Genomic DNA, 19928 nt, shown 5'->3' on the forward strand with positions numbered 1-19928 from the left:
TATCACAGACACTATTTTGTTGTCACCTATTAGAGTCAATATTTATAAAATAACAGGTATTAATCTCACTGATCATAGAATGTGTATTCACTCACTGTAGGAGCATGTGAAAACCACAACCATCTCAACTTTGGGGAAGTAAAAATATTTAAGATAACCCACCAGTGGGCCTGAACTGATATGTTGGCAGTACCTTGTTTCCCCCGCACTTCCTTTTAGGAGTAGATGAAACCTTATTCCTCTAGCTCTAAGTGAAGCCAGTGGCTGGGGCCTGTTTCTCTCACCAACTCTTACTGGGAATGGACTCCCAGCAACATCCCTCCTAGCCCTCATGCTCACCCCTCCCAGGGCAGTCCCCAGCCTCGAGTTTGTGAATAAACTTAGAATCAAACTGCCATTTGTTTTCCAGGTAATAGATGGAGGAATAAAAAAGTAAGTAGTGTTAACATTAAATTCCATTCATCCCAATATTATAGATTAAACAGTCAACTTAAATGATGAAAAACTCTTGGAAACAAAATAGGAGTAGGACTTCCCTGGTGGTCCAGTGGTTAAGAATCTGCCTTCCAATGCAGGAGAGCCGGGTTCAATCCCTGCTCGGGGAACTAAGATCCCACATGTCTCAGGGCAACTAAGCCCACAAGACACAACTAGAGAGCCCACATGCTGCAACGAAGATCCGGCGTGCCTCAACTAGGATCCGACGCAGCCAAATAAATAAATATTAAAAAAACAAAACAAAAAAAAATAGGAGTAAATTTTCATGACCTTAGATTAGGCAATTGTTTCTTATGACATCAAGAGCAAAAGCAACAAAAGAAAAAACAGATAAATTGGACTTCATCAAAATTAAAAACTTTTATGCTTCAAAGGACACCATCAAGAAAGAGAAAAAACCACCTACAGAATGAGAGAAAATATTTGCAAGTCACACATCTGATAAGGGACTTATATCCAGAATATATAAAGAACTCTTACAACTCAACTATAAAAAGACAATCCCATTAAAATGGGTAAAGGATTTGAGTAGATATGTCTCCAAAGAAGATATAAATGGCCAATAAGCACATGAAAAGATGCTCAACATCATTAGTCATTAGGGAAATAAAAATCAAAGCCACAATGAAACACCACTTTACACTCACTAGTATTGCTATAACAAAAAATGGAAAATAACAATTGTTGGTAAGGAGGTGGAGGAATTGGACCTCTTGCATATTGCTGTTGAGAATGTAAAATGGTTCAGCTGCTGTGGCAAATAGTTTGGCAGTTCCTCAAAAAGTTAAACATAGAGCTACCATATGACCCAGTAATTCTACTCCTAGGCATGTATCAGGAGAATTGAAAACATGTAGCTATACAAAAACGTGTACATAAATGTGTATAGCAGCATTACTGAAAATAGCTAAAAATTGGAATCAACTCATCCATCAAGAGATGAAATGATAAACAAAATATATTACATTTATACAGTGAAATGTTATTTGGCCAAAAACAGGGATGGAGTACTGATACATGATACAACATGGATGAAATTTTGAAAACATTACGGCTGAGTGAAAGAAGTCATATACAAAAGGCCACATTTTGCATGATTTCATTCATATAAAATGTCCAGAAGAGGCAAATCCATAGAGACAGAAAGTAGAGTAGCAGTTGCCAGGGACTGAGGGAAAGGAAGAATGGGAATCACTGCAAATGTGTACAGGGTTTCTCTCTGGGGTGGAAAAGTTCTAGAACTACATAGTGATGATGGTTGCACAACTTTGTAAATATACTAAAAATCACTGAATTGTACACTTTCAAAGAGTGAATTTTATGGTATGTGAATTATAGCACAATAAAGCTGTTATTAAAGATCAATCTTACTGTACAGCAAAGGGAACTACATTCAATATTTATAATAACCTATAATGGAAAAGAATCTGAAAAATAATATATATATGTGTAACTGAACCACTTGCTATACACCTGAAACAAACACAACGTTAATCAACTATACTTCAATTAAAAAAAATCAGTATCTCCCAACTATTAAAATCAAACTATCAAAATAAATTAATAAGGCTTAAATCTTTTAGAAAGAATAAACAAGTTCTGTTATCTGACATTATTGAGGAAGGCTGGCTGGTCAGTTAACTTAAAAAGTTAATTAAAAAGGAAATCATTGTATAAAGATATACATACCTTGCAAACATTTTATTCCAACTTAAAATATAAAAGGGTACATTCATTTAACTATCTTTGATATAAGGCCAAGAAGTTTTCTGTAGGTTTGATTTTGCTGATTGGTGTTCTCTGCCATCTTTCTGGCATAAACCACACTCACTGGATATCATTTCCAGAACTGGTATTTTTAAAGCAGACCAGAACCCAGAGATACAAGTGAAGAAATCTGAGTCCAGAATCCTTCCATTTTTTTTCAGTTCCCCCTTTTATCAGACACCTTGTACAAAATCAAATTCTGTTAGCCTCACCCCTCTCTTATTCCAGCCACTGCTACCAACACCATTCTGTGTGGACTCTGCAAACTTCATGCTGGCACAACCTGCCTAACGACCTCACTCATCACTTTTCTCTGAGTTCCCCCTTGGTTTCTGCCTATTGATGTCAAGGTGAACTCAGGCTTGTGCAGTCTGGAAATTCAGGGGAATGACGTTCTGGGGATGAGCTTTGAAGAGTGGCAGATGATAAGAACTGGGGGATAGATTATTCTCCATTTTTCCCCATCTTGTCCCTCACATACTGCCCAGGGGCAGTTCATGTGCCTTCTCAGAGGTTGATTCATGAGATTAAGCATTTAGTTGCACTTAGCCAGCTTGATACTGGATTTCCTTCTGTTTTGTTTTTTTTTTTGTTTTTTTTTTGCGATACGCGGGCCTCTCACTGTTGTGGCCCCTCCCGTTGCGGAGCACAGGCTCCGGACGCGCAGGCCCAGCGGCCATGGCTCACGGGCCCAGCCGCTCCACGGCATGTGGGATCTTCCCGGACCGGGGCACGAACCCGTGTCCCCTGCATCGGCAGACGGACCCTCAACCACTGCGCCACCAGGGAAGCCCTGGATTTCCTTCTGTATCTGCTTCATTCCTCTTGCTCTTCATTCCTGCAGGGATTTCACTCCTTATCAAAGAAGTAGCACATAGGCTTTGTTTCAGGCTCTGTTTTTGAGGGAACCCAAGGCTAAGACATCTCTCAAGCTTTCACAGCTACTCTGTCCACTCCTTATTTGACAGAAATTTTTAGTGACCTGATTATAGCAAGTCTTTCTAAAGCATTTAACTTTTTAATAGTAAAAGCAAATTTTTCTTTTTAATACTCACATTTCATGGATTAATGTAATAAATTATATAATGACAGTAAAACACATAACTGGCAAAAGAGGTTCTTTAGAAACACAGTTGGCCCTTGGTATGCTGGAAAGCAGTCATGAGTTTGCAGATTAATTTTTTTGGGTCTTTGTCCATAGCAATTTACATTAAAAAAAATAGAAATATAGTTGATTTACAATATTGTGTTAGTTTCAGGTATACAGCAACATGAGTCAGTTATATATATGTACATTTTTCATATTTTTTTCCATTATAGGTTATTACAAGATTTTTTTTTTTAATTTTATTTTTTTGGCTGTGTTGGGTCTTTGTTGCTGCATGCAGGCTTTCTCTAGTTGCAGCGAGCGGGGGCTACTCCTTGTTGTGGTGCGCAGGCTTCTCATTGCAGTGGCTTCTCTTGTTGCGGAGAACAGCTCTAGGCACATGGGCTTCAGTAGTTGTGGCACGTGGGTCCTAGAGTGCAGGTTCAGTAGTTGTGGCGCACAGGCCCAGTTGCTCCACGGCATGTGGGATCTTCCCAGGCCAGGGACCGAACCTGTGTCCCCTGCACTGGCAGGCGGATTCCTAACCACTGCACCACCAAGGAAGTCCTATTACAAGATTTTGTGTTATACAATAAATCCTTGCTGTTTATTTACAGTAGTTTGTATCTGTTAATCCCATACTCCTAATACCTCCCCCCATTTCCCCTTTGATAACCATAAGTTTGTTTGTGAGTCTGTCTGTTTTGTACATAGATTCATTTGTATTATTTTTTAGATTCCACATATTAGTGATATCACACAATACTTGCCTCTGTCGGACTTACTTCACTTAGTATATGCTCTAGGTCCATCCACGCTGCTACAAAAGGCAGTATTTCATTTTTTATAGCTGAGTAATATTCTATTGTATATATACTACATTTTCTTAAACCAATTGTCTGTTGATGGGCACTTAGGTTGCTTCATTGTCTCGGTTATTGTGAATAGTGCTGCTATGAACACTGGGATACATGTATCTTCTTGAATTAAGAAGATTAAATTAATTTCGTCTTTTCTGGATATATGGCCAGGAGTGGGATTGCTGGATCATATGATAGTTCTATTTTTAGTTTTTAAGGAACCTCCATACTGTTTTCCGTAGTGGCTGCACCAATTTATATTCTCACCAACAGTGTAGGAGCTTTCACTTTTCTTCACACCCTCTCCAGCATTTATTACTTGTAGACTTTTTGATGATAGCCATTCTGACTGGTGTGAGGTGATACCTCATTGTGGTTTTGATTTGCATTTCTCTAAAATTAGCAATGTTGAGCATCTTCTCATGTGCCTATTGGCCATCTGGATGTCTTCTTTGGAGAAATGTCTACTTAGGTCTTTTGGCCTTTTTTTTTTAATTGAGTTGTATGAGCTGTTCATGTATTTTGGAAATTAACACCTTGTCAGTTGTATTGTTTGCAAATATTTTCTCCATTCTGTAGGTTGTCTTGTCATTTTGTTGATGGTTTCCTTTGCTGTGTAAAAACTTTTAAGTTTGATTAGGTCCCATTTGTTTATTTTTGCTTTTATTTCTACTGCCTTGGGAGACTGATCTAAGAAAATATTGCTACGATTTATGTCCCAGAATGTTTTGCCTATGTTCTTTTCTAGGAATTTTATGGTGTCATGTCTTGTATTTAGGTCTTAAAACCATTTTATTTTTGTATATGGTGTGAGGGAGTTTTCTAATTTCACTGATTTATGTGTAGCTGTCCAGCTTTCCCAACACCACTTGCTAAAGAGACTGTTTTCTCTCCATTGTATATTCTTGCCTCCTTTATTGCAGATTAATTGGCCATAGGTGTGTGAGTTTATTTCTGGGCTCTTATTCTGTTCCATTGATCCATGTGTCTGTTTTTGTGCCAATACCATGCTGTTTTTATCACTGTAGCTTTGTAGTGTAGTCTGAAGTCTGGGAGAACTATGCCTCCAGCTTTGTTCTTTTTGCTCAGGATTGCTTTGGCAATTCTGGGTCTTCCTTGTTTCCACATAAATTTTACGATTATTGGTTCTATGTGAAACATGTCCTGGGTATTTTGATAGGGATCGCATTAAATCTGTAGAGTGCTTTGGGTAGTATGGCCATTTTAACAATATTAATTCTCCCAATCAAAGAGCATGAGATATCCTTCCATTTCTTTGAATCATCTTAAATTTCTTTTATCAATGTTTTATAGTTTTCAGTGTACAGGTCTTTCACCTCCTTGGTTAAGTTTATTCCTAAGTATTTTTTTGATGTAATTTTAAATAGGATTTTTTTTAAACTTTCTCTTTCTGATATTTCATTGTTAGTACAAAGAAATGTAACAGATTTCTGTATATTAATCATGTATCCTGCTACCTTCCTGAATTCATTTATTAGTTCCACTAGTTTTTATGTGGAGTTTTTAGGGTTCTCTATATAGAGTATCACATCATGCAGATTAATTTTGTTTGGCCATTTTGGAAAAACAGTTTGGAAGCTTCTTAAAAAGTTAAGCATATACCTAAACCTATGACTCAGTCATTCCCTCCTTGGTATTTACCAAACAGAAATAACGTATATGTCTGTCCATAAAAATTTGTATGCAACTGTTCATAGTAGCTTTGGTTGTAGTAGCCAAAAAAGGAAAATAACCCAAATGTACATTAACAGGTAAATGTATTAACAAATTGTGATTATATACATATAATAGAGTGCTACTCAGCAATAAAAAGAAATGAACTATTGATACATGTAATGCAGATGGATCTCGAAGTAACAACACTGAGTGAAAGAAGCGAGAAAAAAAAGTACTTACTATGTGACTTCATGTATATAAAATTCTAGAAAATTCAAACTAATCTAAAGTGACAGTAACAGATTAGTGGTTGCCTTGGGAAGGGGGAGGGGAACAGAGAGGCAGGAGGGAGGGATTACAAAGGAGCAAGAGGAAACTTCTTGGGGTGATGGATGTATTCACTATCTTGATTGTGGCAATGGTTTCATGGATGCATACATGTCAAAACGATTAAATTGTATTATTTAAATATGCATAGTTTACTGTATGTACATTATACCTCAATAAATTTGTTAAGAAAACTAAAAATTTACACATGGCAAACAAACACATAATGTGCTTACTATCATTAGTTAATAAGGAAATATAAATTAAAACCACAGAGATCTAATATAGTTAGTGGGGAAAGCATAAAGGTTGTTTAATATGCTTTCCTATTAGTCAAAAATTCACCTGATTTAGAAATAACATGAACTCATAATTATTATAGGAAAAGGTCATATTCTGTTTTATTACAATGTTTTGGTGTCATCCTGTCCAGCTCCAGCAGTCATGTGGAAACAGTCTGACATGTCCCTTTAGCAGCCTAGGTTTTTCCTAGGTTGGTCTCCATTAAGGTAAAAGTAACTGGTGAGCAATGTATTCCATGTTTGAGAAAGAATAACTCAACCTGAGTTTTAGGTTACCTTAACTATTATCACAAAGAATGTTTTCAGCCGTTCCTTGTAGGGGGTGGTGTTAAAAAAGATGAAGGGATAGATCTGACAAGAGGGCTACTCTAGGCACAAGTATTATAGAAAATCTAAGTATCAACTGGAAATGATTACACACCCACCAGAAATACTAAGATAAAAAAGACAAACACAAATGTTGGAGAAAATGTGGAGTAACGGTAAGTCCCCATTGTTGAAGGCATGTAAAATGGTACAATCCTTTGGAAGAAAGGTCTGGCAGTTTTTTATGAAACTAAACATACACCTACCCTAGGACCCAATGATTCCATCCTTGGATGTTTACTCAAGAGGAATAAAGACATGTGTTCATAAAAAAATTTGTATAAGAATGTTCATAGCAGCTTTATTCATAACAGCAAAAAAAAAGAAAGAAAAGTAGAAACAGCCCAGGTGTCCATCAACAGGAAAATGGAAAAAAACAAACTGACATATTCATACAAGAGAATATTCAGCAATAAAAAGGAATGAACCACTGATACAGGCAACATGAATTAATCTCAAAAACATGCTGAGTGAAAGAGGCATTATGCTTTGCATGATTTCGTTTATATGAAGTTTTAGAATAGAAAAATTTAACCTGTGAGGCAAAATAATCAGAACAGTAGTTACATCTGAGAGTTGGGGTAGGGAATGACTGGAAAGGGGCATGAGGAAACTTTCTGGCATGATTGCAATGTTCTAAATTTTGAAAAGGGTTTGGGTTACACAGGTGTATGGATTTGGGAAAAATTAGCAAATTTATACTTAATATTTGTGTATTACACTGCATGTGAATGTACCTTAAAAATGAAAAAAATGAAACCATACTAAACCCTACTTAATGATATGCCTTTTGAAGTATTAGGGGATATATACTGATGTCTGCAATTTATTTTGAAAAACATCATAAAAATAACATGGATGAATAAGTAATAAAACCCGTAGAATAAAATGTAGAATCCATGTGGTTGGTATTTGGGTATTTACTGTAAAATTCTCTCAATTTTGCTGTATGTTTGAAAATTTTTATAATAAAACGATTAGGAAAAGCCAGTTGGTCTTATCTATTATCTATCCTTGGCCTGAAATAAATTATTCTTTCTATAGGATAGAGACTCTATAGAAACACAGGGACCGGAAATTAGCCCTGCATAATCCCTGGGATTCTAAAAGGTAAGTCATACATGTAAACATTGTAAGAAAGGTAAGAAAACATATTAATTATTGAAAAGAAAGCCAAGTTACATTAAGAGTAATTACTAATACTGGTGTTTATTATCACCACAAACAAGATGAGAGTACCATTTTTTTGTATCTTTTTAAAAACTGACTTTTTTCAGCCATTGCATGAAGAGCCATCTTTTTTTTTTTTTTTTTTTTTTTTTTTTTTTTTGCGGTACGCGGTCTTCTCACTGCTGTGGCCTCTCCCGCCGCAGAGCACAGGCTCTGGACGCGCAGGCTCAGCGGCCATGGCCCACCGGCCCAGCCACTCCGCGGCACGTGGGATCCTCCCGGGCCGGGGCACGAACCCGTGTCCCCTGCACTGGCAGGTGGACTCTCAACCACTGCGCCACCAGGGAAGCCCAAGAGCCATCTTTTATGTCAAGTTATATACATGAATAGGCCAATTGTGTCTCATCCAAAATTTGTCCAAAATTCGGATATCTAATCATTTTTTAAAAAGACTTTTAAGTCTTTATGATAGATATCGGATATCTATCCGATAGATATCGGATGATAGATATCGGATATCTAATCATTTTTTAAAAAGACTTTAAAAAGACTTTTTAAAAGACTTTTAAGCATTTTCGTATATACCCAATGTTATCATTGTTAATATGCTACATATGGGATAAAATAACGTCCTTTGCCTTTTGAGAGCTTTAGAGGAAATCTGGCATAAGTTTGTGTCAAACAAATCTGAATGTGTTTCCCATCTCTGCACTTATTAGTTGTAGGCCCTTGGGCAAATTAACTTCTGTAAGCCTCACTTTCCTCATTTTACAAATGAGGAAGAAAAATGGTAGTTCATACCTCATATGGTTATTTTGAATGTTAAGTGAGACAATTCATTTTACATGTATCACAGTGATTGGCAGATAGAAAGCACTCAATAAATATGCTATCATTAAGAAAAAAGTGTGTACAAGAAACAAAACATTCAATTGATGGAAAAATGTGGAACAAAACCTTAGTTTATTTAAATAGAACAGTATCATCTCCTCACAAGGTAGTTCAAATAGCAACTACAATAGGATTTGTTTTGTTTTCTCTCTGAGTTGCGAGAAATGTTTTAGAAAGTCAAAGAACAATAATCTTGCTGCACTGATACTGTGAGAATTCAGACTCTTAGATCAAAGAGAGAAATGCAGAAATATACCTCTCATCAGCTTAATATCTGGACCATCTAAAAGAAGCTACCCTGTTTCACCCAATCTTGCATTAAACATTCAGAAATGTCACCCATATTGTTTTATGCCTGTCACTAGCACCTGTTAAGTAGGCTGGCACATAGTTAAAGCCTCTAAAATAGTCAGATAGAGAGGAGGGTTAAGGAGGGGCAGGAGGATATTAACTACCACTTCCCTCTGCCCTCAGGAGAACAGCAGTCTCATGTCTGGCAGGCAGCGGAATGAGCAGCTGCGTGCCACTGTAGGGAGCTGGGAAGCCAATAATTTTGGGGGAATCATGCTCTATTGTTTCCTGCTATGTCTGTTACTTGTGCATTTACCACATTCTTTGCTATCTTCTTTATCTTTTGGCACCCTTTTTATTAACCTTCTTGTTAACAATCATGCAGTCCACATTCCCACATGGTGTTACAACTGGCTGAAACTAAGCAGTAGCAGCTTAATTAACTAAGCAGTAGCAGTTTGTCCCTTTAGTTGGGGCATAGCTCTCCTATTTGTTACACTGTCCACAACTCCCTATTGTCTTTCACACTAGGTGCATTTCCTGCCTGGCCCATATGGCATGTGGATCCAGGTCTAGTTTGATTTGGGCAGCAGTGAGACAATAGGCGTTTCTTAGTGCTCAGTTCCTGTCTTCACGAAGTATTCCACCCAACCCTGACCCCACTAAAAAAGCAGCCAAGAATCTCAGATAGTTCTCAGATGCCTTTCTGAACAGATGAGTTCCTTCATAAAAAGGCAATGACTTAGAGAAAGGTAAACTCAACAAGCCTGCTTTTTAAAAAAAAATCTGACAGAATTGAAGTCTTAAGACATCCTTTTCTGAAACACTTTTGGAAATGGAGAGCAGGCTTTCTGCCTTTACATAGCACTGCATCTGCTTTGAAACCCACCATACTGGTTTCTTTTCTTTTCTCTGATATTTATCTATTTCCTCTTATCGAACCTGTTTCAAGGTATAAATTCACTGGGCAGGACTATTTAGATATAGCTCATGTCTAGTTGGAAGTCTGGGGCAATATCTAGCACATCATAACTATTCAGCTATTCATAACTGTGCTTTGTAATCACAATCATGTCTCCAAAATACTCTGACTTCAAATATTATATTAAATATGCAAAAAATGAGAATGGATTTTTCAACTTGTAGATATAAAAGTATTAGAATTTAATATATGAAGATAGTTTTATCATCTTGCTCATGAGGTAATCAATCACTTTTACTTTCCCAAGTGGTTATTATACATAAGTACAGATTCAGAAAGATTTATTTTTAGCCAACATATAAATATTTTCCCTTATTCTAAAATGTTAGCAATCTTCTTTTCTATTGCACAAAAGACAGTTTTAGGTTTGTTCCCTTTATTTTTTTTTAATTTATGGACTCTGCTACTAATTTCTAGACTTTTGGAATAGCTAACGCTTTTCTCTCACCAGCCCTGTTGATCATAATTAGCCTGAAATTTATCTGCAAACTTCAAGGGCAGAACAGGGCAGAATTCACATTGTTCTTAACATGGGATCAGGCCAAAACTGAAGGAAAAACTGGAGGATTTTGATGTAAATCATCCAAGCTAATATCCCATATTTTAATTTTAAATTTGAATCAGCAATGATTTTTACTGCTGTCTCCTCCCCTTCTGTTTTTACTAGTTATTCTTTTAAGCCTGAATCAGAGAAATGTGCTAAACATATGTATTGCAAGCAACTGGATTTTTCAAACAGGAACCACAAAGAAACATTTCCCTCCCTTTACTTGGGTTGCTTTTATTTAACATTCTGAAGGATGATTATCTGAGTTCAAGGATCATATTTTGATCAGTTCTAATAAAGAAGAAAAAATACTCATCTCACAGCTAAGATAGAGCCAAAACCTTTTTCTAGCTGCCAGTCAGTTTCCAAGCTAGTAAGAACTCCTGGGACTTTATCTACTCTTCTACAGGGAGCAGAGCTGGTACAACCCAGGATACCTTTATCTTATTGCCTAGGTATGAAAATATTGCCTAAGCAGAACTGGAAGACTCACCAAATAAATAGAAGAGTGAAACGAATACAACATTCTTAGATGTATTAACAGCTAAACAGCCTACATATGAGAAAAAAAATTTCACTTACAGTTTGCTTGAAATCTTTTACATTAGCCTAATAGAAACACAAAAAACCAATGGGAACATCAAACCAAGAGAATAAAACCATGGAAGAAAAGATTATTGGGGAACTACAGCCAATTCCTGATACTATATACAAACACAAAACATATATACATATACATTTTTTTTAAACTGTGATGACACATTTTTGGCTCAAAGTATTCTTTCATATTATAGATCTCATTTTCCATCCTTAAACAAAGTTTGGGTGAGAGGATACAGGATTTCTTGATTTCTTTCTGTATCTTTTGTATCTTTCTTTTTATCTCTCCCCCTTAGTTTTACTAATCAAAATCCCAGGCCATCCTTTAACAACCACGTTAAACACCTACTCATCAATGACCCTCTCCCAATAATTAGAATTAACCTCTTTCTCTGCTCTTCAATGTTTTATATTTGCATCACCACCCGCCTAAAAACTGCAAAATGTTAGACTTCTTGGGATGTCATTGTAAAAAATCTCTACATAAAATGAAGTACTCACCACCTTGTATGGCAAGAGTTTAAAAAAGAAGTCACAGTCATCTGAAGTCAACACAAGACCTTTTCTGGAAAATACTGGAGAATATGCTATGCAGATAATAAAAAGGAGGACTGGACATGGCTGCTGGGGTGTTTGGCTAGAAGTCTCAGAAGTTACATCTCAAAATTTTAAATTATTGCAATCCTTTTTACAACTTCTGTTTGTGGTTTCTTCTTCTTCCCCAGGGTCACATACCATCTGGTAAACATAGCAGCTGAAGACCCTGCTGGGTTTCTGTTCTATGTGTAGTACCAAGTCTCTGTCAAAGTAAACTTCGTGGCTATATGTCTGTAACGAAAACAAAGGCAAATGGAATCTCCTCTTCACATAATCATATGCACTACTGAGTCATTAAAATGTCACAGCGTCTATGCTAGGGATGTTCAAATATACACTTGGAGGCAAAATAGCTGCCAGAAATAGTTTATTTTTCATTATTTGTGGATATGCAGATGACTTATGAGAAAAGCATTACACAAAATGTTGAGAATGAAAAGAACCCTGGACTTAGGAGTCTGAACACCCAGATTCTATTGCCAACATTGCCACTATTTCACTTGTGACCGTGGGCAAGTTGCTAAATCTTTCAGGTTCTCCATTGATAAAACAATGATTGGGTAAAGTAACATCTACTGTTCTTTATAATTTTTATATTCTATAATACTTAGAAGAGCAGACAAACGCTTCTAAGAGCGCTTGAAAACCCTACACGCTTAGATTTGTCTCTATTAAATAACTGCGGGGATTTGATACAGCATACTTTTATTTTTTAAAACATTACCAAACTTATAAAATAGGAGAAAACTAGACTATGGTAAGGAAATAGACAGCGTGTCTCATGAAAAAAGCATAAAACTTTATCTTTAAAGCCAATGGTAAGGAGAAATTCTCATCCCTAGAGGAGAAAGTCTAAAGAAGTACTCATTTTGTCCTGCATGTAGGATGATAACCTCTTCCATGTGGTCACTGGTATAGGTGAACCTGGACTGACGTGAACACAGTAACATCTGTTCCAATAAATGTCACCTATAAAGGAAACTCTTACAACTTTGTATTCCATGGATTCTACTCACCACATCCCATGACTCCACGAGTGGAATGCTTTTAAGTAAAGTTCCATATTCATTACAGTGGAAATCCAGGTGAGCTTTCCCTTCAGCATCTATTTGAGTAACAGCTACCACAGAAAGCAAATCTAACTCATCTTCATAGTCCACAATTTTGAAAGTCTTGGGGAATAGATAAAGCAAAAGAAAAGAGGGGCAAAATCCAGTTAGGATTATTTCTACATTTGTGGCTTAACTACTATTTATAAAAATATGTAGAAAGAAAAATGAATGGGTGGGAGCATAGATAGAAATGTGTTTCCACTTATCTGCGTAGTAAAATATCAGTCTCAAGATTTTTAGGACTCAAGAAGTATCCTACAGATTTTGATGAACACAACCAAGTCTATGTAGATCTCAGCCAAAGTATAACTGAAATTCTCTATTATGACAGCAAGCCAGAGTATCTCCAAATTTGAAAGAGGTATTCAACTGCTGACACTGATAGGTGTGTTCACTGGTTTCCAGATAGGACTAAATATATAAAACTCAGTTCTGAAACTTGAAGACTTCCCACTGTGCTTGGAAGGTTCTCATACCAGAAAAACACAAGTCATTTCAAGAAGAACTGATAGCCCATCATATACTATTTATGACCCTATTTGCCATCCTTTTTTAAAAAAACCCTTTCTTAGGGAATTCCCTGGTGTTCCAGTGGTTAGGACTACATGCTTTCCATCCCTGGTCGGGGAACTAAGATCCTGCAAGCCACGTGGTGCAGAAAAAAAAACCTTTTTGGTTCCCTAAAGAAAGCAAAAATGGCTGCTTATACTTGAGGGAGAATATTAGGAACAGAAATCCAACCCACAGAACAGGACTGGGATAAGAGACGTTAGTTAGAAATGATTAATGATGGTAAAGACATTAAGAGAGAAAAATCTAACCCCAGAACTCTGTCTCAAGGAAGAAAACCTGGGACTCCAACAGTCTCATGGGGAAGGAGATCTATGCTCACCCATCCAGGGATGGCACATCTTGACAGGCACAGCAAGTTTCTCTTAATCACCAAATACTAAACCTTCACTCACATTTGGTCAAACTGCTTTTTAATCCATTTACATTTTCTGCCTTTACCATCTATGACATAAAAATTTACGTAGATTTATTACCAGTGATTCCTTTTAATTTACTTTTTGCCTTAATCTTACCTTGGGCAAACTTCAAAAGGTGACTTCTTGCCTGAGTGTCAGTAATTTTATAGGTTTTAGTCACAACCCCTTTCAACTTTTCCTTTACAGGTGAAAAGTTTTTGTTTTCTAATCTCACAATACAGAGTATCTTTCTCTTTGCTACTACCTTCTCCCTTCTTAAGTATTCTTGCCACCTTTTGGTAACTTTGGTATGCTTTTTTTTTAATACAGTTTTACATACAGGGTAGGAAGCTTTCTGCTTTGTTCTCGATGGTTCAAAAGAATAAATATATATTTGGTTCAAAAGAATATATATTTTTTCATTTTTGAGAGTAGCCACATACTGTGCCACCTCCAACCTATTTTAAAAGATTTTTAGAAACTATCCTTAGGGCTTCCCTGGTGGCGCAGTGGTTGAGAGTCCGCCTGCTGATGCAGGGGACATGGGTTTGTGCCCCGGTCCAGGAAGATCCCACATGCCGCAGAGCGGCTAGGCCTGTGAGCCATAGCCACTGAGCCTGCACGTCCGGAGCCTGTGCTCCGCAATGGGAGAAGCCACAACAGTGAGAGGCCCGCGTATTGCCAAAAAAAAAAAAAACAAAAAAACTATCCTTAGAGGGCTACTCAATATTTCTACCTAGAAATGGTCATATGAACTATATAGTTATAGAGTCTAAAGGGATTCAGTATTTACACAAAGGCTATATGTCTGAAGTATGAACACTTTGAGTTGATTTCATAAGTAATTCCAGTGCTTTTTTTTTTTAAAGAAAAGGATAAAAATGTATTAGCTTAGTGACTGGCAATGTCAAGTTGAGGCCAAAGGCTGAACTGATTTACCACACCCTTACACCCTCCTCCTCTGGCTCATGAACATTAACAATGTCTAGTAAGTGAAAAACAAGGCAAAAACCATAGTCATCAAGATATAACTCAATAATTTTCTATTAAGAGATTTCCCTAGGAAGTGTGCATATCAACAAAACAATAAGCTAATAATAGTGTTTTCAAATTATTTCGGTCCTATGAAATCTTCTGCAAACAAAATCTTAAGAATAATTCCAATATTAAAAGAGAGGAGACAGAGACACATCGGTTCAAATAGCACACACAATCCTACAGACTAAGGTTGCATGGAGCTCCCCAACCTCTACCCCAGGGCAAGTTCATACAAGCTTAGTTTATTATTTCTGGCTAAAGTAATACCTCTTGTTCTGGGTCATCATCCAGAAGGTTAAAGCTTTTTTTTACCACCCGTCCAGAAGCTGTAACAGTGGGTAAGTTTTCATTCTATCATATGGAGAGAAATAAAAATACATGATAAGTCCTATTATGTAGTCAATGGCAAAACTGTATTAATGAATTTGTTAACTAACCAACCCTTCTCTAACATCCACAATTCTTTCCTCAACTGAGAAAATTCTGAACCAGATTTTGGATCCTCCAATTAATAAAAATACTTTATTATAGTAAAGTTTTTAATGGATAAAATATCAAACTAGATATACAAAGGTTACAGATTTGTTACTTCACCTGCCCTTCTGATTTTTGCCTTAGTATATAGTACAGCAAATAAAGAGTCGATCTGCTTTTGGAAATTTCCCTCTGCATGATTTTCTTCAGGCTCTTAATTTGTATGCTAAAGACAAAGAACCGTTTGAAGTCAAAGAATGGTGTGTAATTTTTTAAAGTTTATATCTAACCTTTCTTACCCTAAGTGTGCACAATTAATTAAACCCAAAGGTTGATAATTCATCAATAAAAACTTAAAGAGAAATCCAGAAAGGAAACAGAAATAAGCAAAAGATAAAGTCAATATCATCAACTCTCTTCAAATCTCATAGATATTATACATGGGGCTAAGACTAGCTACCCATGTAGACAAAATGAACAGACTTTTATAGAACTGTGCTTTTCTTTTCTGCCACACTAAAAGATAAATACATTTGCATATTATATTCTTATATAGAAAGACAGTGATATACAAAAGATTTTAAAGTACTCCTGACTTACTTTGTTCTTCTCCCTGTTGGCCAAAATGACAAAATCTTCAGAGATCTGATGCTGGGCACTATTATTTTCTACTTCACTTAGCTTTAAAACTCTGAAAAGGTAAAAAGGATTCTAAGAACCTAAGATCTTAACACACCATCAAAATGTCAAAGTTGAACTACTGAAGAGAAACTTAAATGAAAATTATGGTAACAACACTGAGTTAGTTCTCTTCTCCTCCTGATTAGTCCAAAATATTAATGTCTGATAACTTAAGTGTCCATAAATTTCTTCAAATCTAGAGATTCTGTTAAACAGAAAAACAGGATATGTGACAACAGGTGCTACTGAAGTAGGTAATGCAGCAGCTTGCTGAGGCTTACACTATCTTCCAAACTGGCTTAATGAAAGTTACTCTAAAGAACCTCCTCTCTACCATCCTGCAGCAGGTCTTCAACATTTCAGCTTTAACAATGGCATTATAGTAGATATTTACATTTTTATTTCTGAAGATAGAATGAGGTATCAATGAACAACACTCAGAGTTAAATATAATATAGACTGGATTAGCAACTAAGTTCTAAACCGAGAGTTTTCATAGTAGAGTAATATTTTAAAACTGCAAATGACTTCTTTTCTTTTTTCTTAAGGTTACATTTAAAGATTTGAGTTTTCTGAGTGCAAATGACCTCACGGATCAAGCTTATTAAGCAAGTGAAAGTAAAAGAATTTTCTCACCACCTACACAAATCTGTTCACAGCATTAACAAGCATCAAAAGCACAATGTCCTCAAAGCTTCAAGTCTCAAATGCAGGCAAAGAGAAAAGCAGGGAGAAGCAGCCACTGTGGCCAGAGAGAGCTGGAGACCTTAGAGTTTGCCAGAGACAAAGAAATCAGATTACATTTTAAATTCCTTAATTAGTTATCTTAATTAGTGCCAATATTTAAGAGTGTCTATCTTTTAAAACCTAGCAAAAGGGCACACACTCTTTGTGGACCTTATTTTCTTAAACTCAAACTAATATAAAAGATGTGTGGTAACAAACATTAAGAGTAAGGTTTATTAAAGCTGACCATACTTTTTATGACTTTTTATAAAAGTTCATAATCTTTTTTCATTAAGTCCCTTCATCTTCCTTATAACTGATTCAGAGTAGACTAATTATCATGAAGCATACAAAATAAAGAATGCAGACACTACTCCTCTTATTCAACAAATACTTACTGAGCACCTGCTCTGTATTAAGACCTATGCTCAGTGCCAGGGTTACAGGTGTCAACAAGATAGACTCTTTCCCTGTCATGGAGCTCCTGATTCCCAACCTAGATATTCAAACAGATAATCATACAAATAATTAATTTAAATTGCTGTAGGTGCTACAGAAGATTACATAGTGGGTAGAGTGAAAATATGATGGGGCAGCTAATCTAATGAAGGGTGCCAGGGAAGCACTCTTTGAAAAAGGGACATTTAAGGGGGCATAAAATATGAATAGAAATTAGGCCAAACAGGTAGGGGAAACAGACTTCAATTAGAGGGAACAGGTCCTTAGCTCTGTGAAAAGACAGCATGACTGAAGTAAATTGAGTGGGAGGAATCTTTTAGACCAGCTAAGTATGTGGTCTTTATCTTAAGCGCAATAGGAGGTCATAAAAAGGTTAAAGCAGAATTCACTTGGTTAGGTTTTTGTGTTTGTTAATGTTTCTAAAAATCACTCTAGCTGCTGAGAAGAAAACAGACTTAAAGAGTAAAAAGTAGATCCTTGGGAGTCCTGTAAGAAGGCAAATATTATAGTCTAGGCTAGTGATGACAATGATCTGACCAAGGTGGTGACAGTGGCCAAGGGCAGAAAGAGGCAGATTTAAGAAATGTTTAGTAGCAAAATAAACTGGATTGATGGGATATATGGTGTGTGTGTGTGTGTGTGTGTGTGTGTGTGTGTGTGTGTGTGTGTGTGAGAGAGAGAGAGAGAGAGAGAGAAAGAAAATGCAAGTGAGTGTTTAAGTACACGTATACTGATGAAAGACAAGAAGGTAAGAAAGTGTCAAGAATGATTCCAGACTTATGACATAAACTTAGATGAGAGGTTTGTGCTAAGAGAAATTTTGGAGTTTTGGTGTACACAAGATCTTTAAAACCAAGGGAGTAAACAGGAGAATCAAGCAGAAAGGGAATGAAGAGTGAGAAAAGAGGGTCTAAGTCCTGAGGACTTAAAGCCTGAGTAGAAGATAAAGAACGTGGGCTTCCCTGGTGGCGCAGTGGTTGAGAGTCCGCCTGCCGATGCAGGGGACAAGGGTTCGTGCCCCGGTCCAGGAAGATCCCACATGCCGTGGAGCGGCTGGGCCCGTGAGCCATGGCCGCTGAGCTTGTGCGTCTGGAGCCTTGTGCTCCGCAATGGGAGAGGCCACAACGGTGAGAGGCCCGCATACAGCCAAAAAAAAAAAAAAAAAAAGATAAAGAACATGAATGGATACTAAGAAAGACAGATCAGAGAGGGAAGAAAATATTCAGGAGCACTGTGGTGTCAGGGAAGCCAAATGAAGAGTGTTTCAAGGAAGGAGAGGTCAACTGTGTGGAAGATGTGGGTAAACTAAATACAACAAGATTTACTTCAAACAACCTGCTGCTTCTCCAGCAGTAAGGCTGTCTTTTAGAACAAAGATAAATCATCTCACCCATTAATCCTGGAGAATGAATTAAGACCTGACGAGGATGAACCAATATGTAATCTTTTCCTCACACGTCATCTATCATCCAACAAAGAACTTACTCAAATGTAATATTTACAAACAGTAATGATGAGGTTGAAAGAATAAAGTCAGGTTTTCTAGATGCCATTCTCTGAGGAAGCACCCTACAAAAAGTTAATTATTTCCACAATTTGCTCAGTAGTTAGCTGGCAGAAATAAAGATGCCAATAAATACTACCAAAGGCTACTTTTAACTTTAAAGTAACTAAGGAAAATACTCACTTGACCTGATTTGGGCCAACATGTATTATTCTACCAGAAGCATCAGGATGGAAATAGATCCAGTCAGATTCTAGAGAACAACACTCCATTTCTTGGACCCCGTTTTTTGCCTGAAATTGGAACAAAATATTGAAAATAAAAATTAAGGAAAAATAAAATAATTTTTCCAATCCAGCATCAGCGATAGATCAGTAAGTCAAAAGTAAAGGAAGAGAAAACATTAACCAGCTGAACTGGGATGTGTGTTAGGGCTGAATTAGGACACTCAAACTTGAAAAATCCAGAACATTTAAATTCAGAAATTTCATAGATGCACCATGCACTATATATTATAGCTCACAAATAATAAGTTACCATATCTCAAGCACCTAATGTATGTCTGGCACTGCATTAGATGTTTTATACTCATTATTTCTTTTGATCTCAGCAATACTTGAAGCATATATTGCTATCCCCATCTTATGGATGAGGAAACTGATGCACAAAGAGGATAAATCATTTGCTTAGTATTCAGCATCTACTAAACAGCAGATTAGACTCCAAAGTCCATGGATTTTCCATTATTTAACTCTGCCATAATTAGGTACATGCAGTCCCCCACAACATCCTTCTCCCTTCCCTATCCTCAACAAACTGTCAATCAGAAGAGTAGATAGCACAAAAATAAACATGCAACCAAACAGGTCATGCAATCTCCTTGCAAAAGTCAGATGTTAGGGCTTCCCTGGTGGCGCAGTGGTTGAGAGTCCACCTGCCGATGCAGGGGACCCCGGTTTGTGCCCCGGTCCGGGAAGATCCCACATGCCGCAGAGCGGCTGGGC

At 36.9% G+C, this 19928-nt stretch overlaps 1 protein-coding gene across 3 annotated transcripts in view; it reads right to left on the reverse strand.

The window, feature by feature from the left end:
* Window positions 1-11285: 11285 nt before the first annotated feature.
* The window catches only part of DCAF17 (DDB1 and CUL4 associated factor 17), a 33100-nt gene continuing 24457 nt past the window's right edge, over window positions 11286-19928 (reverse strand). For all 3 annotated transcript variants that reach the window (XM_032638234.1, XM_032638232.1, XM_032638233.1), the window contains 5 exons: window positions 19108-19217; window positions 16155-16245; window positions 15348-15431; window positions 12979-13134; window positions 11286-12193 (listed from right to left, as the gene is read on the reverse strand). In XM_032638234.1, coding sequence (XP_032494125.1) covers window positions 12026-12193; window positions 12979-13134; window positions 15348-15431; window positions 16155-16245; window positions 19108-19217 — 609 coding nt within the window. In that variant the 3' untranslated portion in view covers window positions 11286-12025. The remainder of the gene's footprint in view (window positions 12194-12978; window positions 13135-15347; window positions 15432-16154; window positions 16246-19107; window positions 19218-19928) is intronic.

The sequence above is a fragment of the Phocoena sinus genome, chromosome 7, assembly GCF_008692025.1.
Source record: "Phocoena sinus isolate mPhoSin1 chromosome 7, mPhoSin1.pri, whole genome shotgun sequence".
In the NCBI taxonomy this organism is placed as follows: domain Eukaryota; kingdom Metazoa; phylum Chordata; class Mammalia; order Artiodactyla; family Phocoenidae; genus Phocoena; species Phocoena sinus.